The sequence below is a fragment of the Phyllobates terribilis genome, unplaced genomic scaffold (genome assembly GCF_046119375.1).
Source record: "Phyllobates terribilis strain yellow unplaced genomic scaffold, ASM4611937v1 Scaffold_1__5_contigs__length_1240528914, whole genome shotgun sequence".
Taxonomy (NCBI): Eukaryota; Metazoa; Chordata; class Amphibia; order Anura; family Dendrobatidae; genus Phyllobates; species Phyllobates terribilis.
Window position 1 is genome coordinate 943,369,139 of NW_027362761.1, and position 6,000 is coordinate 943,375,138.

Here is a 6,000-nt window from a genome sequence, read left to right on the forward strand (position 1 = left end):
CGCATGTTTAATGGCTTACAGGTGCGAAACATATGGGGTGGGGACTCTGAGCATGGCACTTGAGCACCCGTGATACGTACCCGAGCACCTTGATGTCACCCGAGTGGCAAGCACACTCGCTCATCACTAGTGGGCACCCCTCTTTAAAGCTTTGGTTGATACTCTGTATTTTTGCCCTAGTGCCTTATGGTGCATTTACATGACTACTGGTGGTACGAATGTCCAGGGATCAGCTAATTGTTCGCTGATCAGTGGCATTTAATAGTCTGTTAACAAAGGCAGACAGCTCAAATGATGTACAACATACAGCCAGTAATAGATTATTCACTGTGTACAGGCGGCCATTGTTCTCGGCAGCATGACTCCCATTGATACAGGACGATGTGCTACCAAGAATGATCTGAGCAGAGCAAAAGATCATTTCACCCGACGAATGATCATTTTGATAGGCGGCCCGTTTACACTACACAATTATAGTGAACGAGCGTTCCTAGGAAAGCTTCTTCACGATAATAGTCTACTAGATGGCCACAGGAGATTGCCTGATCTCTATGCAATCTCGGCTCTTTCATCCGTGATGCTTTGTATGAAGTAAACGTTTGCTGTCACAATGGATGTGATGGAAGGTTTTGCACAGAACAATATATAATGCTAAAAAAAATGACAGGACAAAACATATCAGTGTTGTGTGGAACGTCAGATACTCACGTAAAATCCACCACCAGCCAGAGCAACGCCAACTAACAGGTAATAAGGAAGAGCTTCTCCAGAAGATCCCGGCACACTGCTGGACATCTGCCGGGCAGAAGCTATAGAAAGAAAAAGTGTACAATAACCAGTGCACATAATCCAGGCTTTACATGCCTATACCAGACATGACACCTGAGAGCAGACATCTTGCCTTGCACAAAGCTGCTGAACTCGCACCTAACAATGCTGCGCATATGTAGGCGTTCTGACAGGAAACCCTAATTGTCTGTAAAGCCTCATGCAAACTAATCCAATTTTACACACATGGAGGGTTCCTATATTATCGTGGACATATTTGGAACCTGTGACAAGAAAAATACAAAGAAATTGTGGCACTAACAGGTATTTTCCAATGAAATAGCCGATTCTCTCAGCGCCTCATGGAGGAATCATGTGGTGGGGTAAAGGCTGCTCACGAGTACGTGTTACAGACCTGGAGGAACTTTATACTATCAGAATGCCAATACAGACGGCTATAGATAGGGTACAACTTCCCCATCACTGGGGTGTCTCCAATACATGGGGGATAACTTCCAAACTTGAGAACACCCCTTTAATGCTGCTATACATATCAGACTGAAGTATTGGGGCATAACTATGGAGGTAATTGAGGTGGTGGGGGGGCAAACAGTTCATTTGTCCCTAATGTGAAGACTAATACTTTTAAAAATTTGTTATAGTTTGGAAGCCATGTTGGAGATTTTGCACTGGGGCCCACAAGCATCAAGTTACGCCACTGTAAAGTATGTAGCTAGTTGAACAGTCGTAATGTCGACACAGCCATATACATTTTCATCCATATAGCCAGTTGCAGCCAGCGATGTTCCAGCGATGGGTCTCCCAGGGCTCAAGTAACGTTATGTCATGTGAGCCCTGCAACCAATCAGCCGCCACTTCACTCTCACATCCATCGAACATAACGGACATTTTGAGGAAGTCAGAGAGCAGCAGCCTTCACTTCCAGTTGTCAGTTTCGTCCAAAGGAAGAGAGAGTGAAGCATCGGCTGATTGGTTGCAGGGCTCACATGACAATGTCACGCAAGCCCTGGGAGACCCATCGCAGATGTCTCATTGCCGGAGGTGAGTATAAAGGATTTTTTATTTTACGTAGGGGAATACTGTAACTGAGATGGGGTCTTTAGGTGGGATATAGAAAGCACGTCTCTCGGTCATTCGTTTTGACTGTTTGCAACCACCCCCAACATCTTCGATAGAATATGGGAGGTCCCAATATACACAAGATGGGCAACAGATCTTATGTGTGTATATGAACCGCATCCCTACACAGCACCTCTCCATGTACAGCGCAAACAGATGTATCGCCTCTGTACACTTATAGGAAATGATAGTCTGCTGTGCAAGATCACTCACACAACATTCACAACATCAGAAGTCATCTCATGTTTAGTGTATAAACAAAGTGCACCACAGAGCGTATAGGGTTAAATGTATGAATGGACGGCCTTCCTAGGCACACTAGGACACTGACAGATGGCTGAGCCGATTTCCATACAACAGGCTGTCATGACTGTGTCACAGCTCCCAAAGCCTCAATTATCTTCATTAAGTCATTATTAGGCCTCATTCAGACATCCAGGAATCACGCATCAGTGTATATTCACAAATAGAACATTATAATCTATAGAGCTGTGAACACGTTTTTTTGTGGACTGTGTCTGTATTAAAGAGGTTGTCCATTACTTTTCCACTGATGACCTATTCTTAGGTAGGTCATCAATGTCTGATCGGTCGGGATCAGACACCCAGCACTCATCAGCTGTTATCGGTGGCGGCCGCCAGCAGGAAGTACTCACTTGCAGAGCTGGCCGTCTTCTGATAGTACGCTGCAGCAGCCACAACACATCAACTACTATTGATTTGAATAGGAGGTGGATGTGCAGTTCCAAGCCTCGGCCACTATCAGAAGACGGCCAGCTCCCGACACCGATAACAGCTGATCGGGAGGGTGCTGGGTGTCGGATCTCGGCCGATTGTACATTGATGACCTATCCTAAACATAGGTCATCAATGAAAAAGTAGTGAACAACTTCTTTACAAAAAAATTAAAGAGTCACTGAGACATGTCTGTTTTTTTTTCCGAGTCATGAACAGCACAGAGATGGCATCAGTATACAATCTGTATGCTTTACATGATTAACATTGTAATGGGTAGGAGAAAGTTTGTCATTTATTTACCCTCACCCATCCATTGTAGACTGTGAGCCCTCGCGGGCAGGGTCCTCGCTCCTCCTGTACCAGTTGCTGTCACATTGTGTTCAAGATTATTGTAACTGTTCTTGTATGTATACCCCTTTTTCACATGTAAAGTGCCATGGAATAAATGGCGCAATAATAATAATAATATTTACACATCTGATGGTAAAAAATTGATGAAACTCGGACCATTTTCTGCATGTCAAAAAAAAAAAATCACTGATGTCTGAATGAGGCCTTAATCGGACACATGTAAAAGAAGAGCCACTCCTGACAAGTCTGTTTTACTGAATAAATAAAAACATTAGAGAGCCTTTTCTTGTGCCGTTTCTCTTTTAATCATACTAGAAATGTATGAATAAACTGACAAATGGGTGGTACGAATTTTTCTTTCTGGCAAAGGGGTGTGTCCATGCACAGTATTGTACTGTCAGCCACACGGCCCCTGCTGATCACACCATGTTATCATTCATTCATATAACAAAGGAACGGGACATGACAGAAGTAGAAGAAAAGATGCTCTGATATCGTTATTTCGGAAAGAACACAACTACTAAATCAAACATGTCAAGAGAGATGACAGATCCTCTAAATCATGCATAACCAGTCTGCCATGCAGGAGACCAGGAACACTGGCTGGGAGCCCTGGGGCAACTACACTGAGCATAGTCCTCATGTACAGACATTAATCTCTAATAATTTTTGCATCAATGAAAATCCCCATGTCAAACATGGCTCACTATACTATCGCCTGCCCGGGGAGAGCAACAGGGACAATGCACACAGCACATACAATGCAGGACCCAGCAGACGTGGATGATCCAGATACCATCGAGGCCAGAACAGTTAAACTGACACCCTGCAAATTAAGCTTCACTAGTCAACAACCAGGAGATACAATCCAGACGCAGAACAGACACATTCTGTGCTACATGGTAGAAAGATGCAGATAATAAGTAACCAGAATAACAAAAGCCGCCCCAGTCACTGCTGCAGATACTTCCTCCATAGGCAGGAAGAATACGTGCAGATCCCCATTACTGCAGGCCACCATCATTGCCATGTGACCTTCAGGTCTCCTCTTAGGTCATACACTGCCTTCCTGTAGTGTGGTGTGATGTAATGTGAACAGGGCTCTATACTGTAGTAAGGGCAGTCATGGTATATAAACAGCAGACAGCCCTGATGGAGATCACTAAGCCTCCTATCTATAAGGGCTGTTGTATATACACAGCAGTCAATCCTAATGGGGGACACTAAGCCTCCTATCTATAAGGGCTGTTGTATATACACAGCAGTCAATCCTAATGGGGGACACTAAGCCTCCTATCTATAAGGGCTGTTGTATATACACAGCAGTCAACCCTAATGGGGGACACTAAGCCTCCTATCTATAAGGGCTGTTGTATATACACAGCAGTCAACCCTAATGGGGGACACTAAGCCTCCTATCTATAAGGGCTGTTGTATATACACAGCAGTCAACCCTAATGGGGGACACTAAGCCTCCTGTCGATAAGGGCTGTTGTATATACACAGCAGTCAACCCTAATGGGGGTCACTAAGCCTCCTATATATAAGGGTTGATGTATATACACAGCAGACAGCCCTGATGGGGGTCACTAAGCCTCCTATATATAAGGGCTGTTGTATATACACAGCAGACAGCCCTGATGGGGGTCACTAAGCCTCCTATATATAAGGGCTGTTGTATATACACAGCAGACAGCCCTGATGGGGGTCACTAAGCCTCCTATATATAAGGGTTGATGTATATACACAGCAGTCAGCCCTGATGGGGGTCACTAAGCCTCCTATATATAAGGGTTGATGTATATACACACAGCAGTCAGCCCTGATGGGGGTCACTAAGCCTCCTATATATAAGGGTTGATGTATATACACAGCAGTCAGCCCTGATCGGGGTCACTAAGCCTCCTATATATAAGGGTTGATGTATATACACAGCAGTCAGCCCTGATCGGGGTCACTAAGCCTCCTATATATAAGGGTTGATGTATATACACAGCAGTCAGCCCTGATCAGGGTCACTAAGCCTCCTATATATAAGGGTTGATGTATATACACACAGCAGTCAGCCCTGATCGGGGTCACTAAGCCTCCTATATATAAGGGTTGATGTATATACACACAGCAGTCAGCCCTGATGGGGGTCACTTATCACCTACTTACACCACTGAGCATCTGGGCTGAGATCCTGCACAGCCCCTAGAATGACCTCTAAATAATCCCACAGCAGGGGCTCACACTCCCACTACCCCACCATGGCAGACACAGCTGCTACTGCACATTCCAGTATATAGTCCAACGACCAAATGAGTGAGAGCGCCAGCCAGGACTGCACGTACACTGCAGAACGTGCCTGCAGCACAGTGATGGCAGCACGCTGCCAGTGACCTTACAGGACACAATGGCGACTACCATGACCCGACAACAGGACTCCACGCTAGGGACAGGACAGTTAGTAGTCTCACCAGTGCGGAGAAGAGCGGCAGCTCCCCGCTGTGTCACGGGGGCCAGCTTCAGCCAGGCGTTCCGACACAGATGCATGGTGAACTCTACGGTGCGATCACTGCGGAGAGGACGACTGAGTGCAGAGGATGACAGGGTGGGAGGAGCCGGAAAACGGGCAAGGGCAGGTGACGCAACGGGGCGTGGTCTCACGTCATTCCCCCTCCTCAGGTGACATAAAATTGGCTGCGTGCGTGCCAGGACCGAACAAGAGAGGCTAGTGAGTGCGCGCATGCGCATTCTACCCGGTCCTTATTGAGAGGAAGACGCGCAAGTTACACTTTAGCAGTAGTGTCACGTGATGCTCCCCTGCTTGTTATAAGCACTAATGTGCAGTACCATGAGGACTAGCAGTGTCACACCGGCCTGGGACTAGCCCGACCTGGCACTATGGGAGGATCTCACTACACAATGCAGAACAACTGAGCTTGCGTTCATGCAGATATTCTACATACAAGATGTGAAGGGCTAATTCTCCACGCCCCTGGCCACACCCCAATACAC

At 46.2% G+C, this 6,000-nt stretch overlaps 1 protein-coding gene across 1 annotated transcript in view; it reads right to left on the reverse strand.

Moving 5' to 3' along the window:
• The window catches only part of MGARP (mitochondria localized glutamic acid rich protein), a 67,900-nt gene extending 62,197 nt beyond the window's left edge, over window positions 1–5,703 (reverse strand). Inside the window, exons 1-2 of the mRNA XM_073641795.1 lie at window positions 5,460–5,703; window positions 709–809 (exon numbers count right to left, since the gene is read on the reverse strand). Coding sequence (XP_073497896.1) covers window positions 709–809; window positions 5,460–5,535 — 177 coding nt within the window. The 5' untranslated portion in view covers window positions 5,536–5,703. The remainder of the gene's footprint in view (window positions 1–708; window positions 810–5,459) is intronic.
• Window positions 5,704–6,000: the final 297 nt, after the last annotated feature.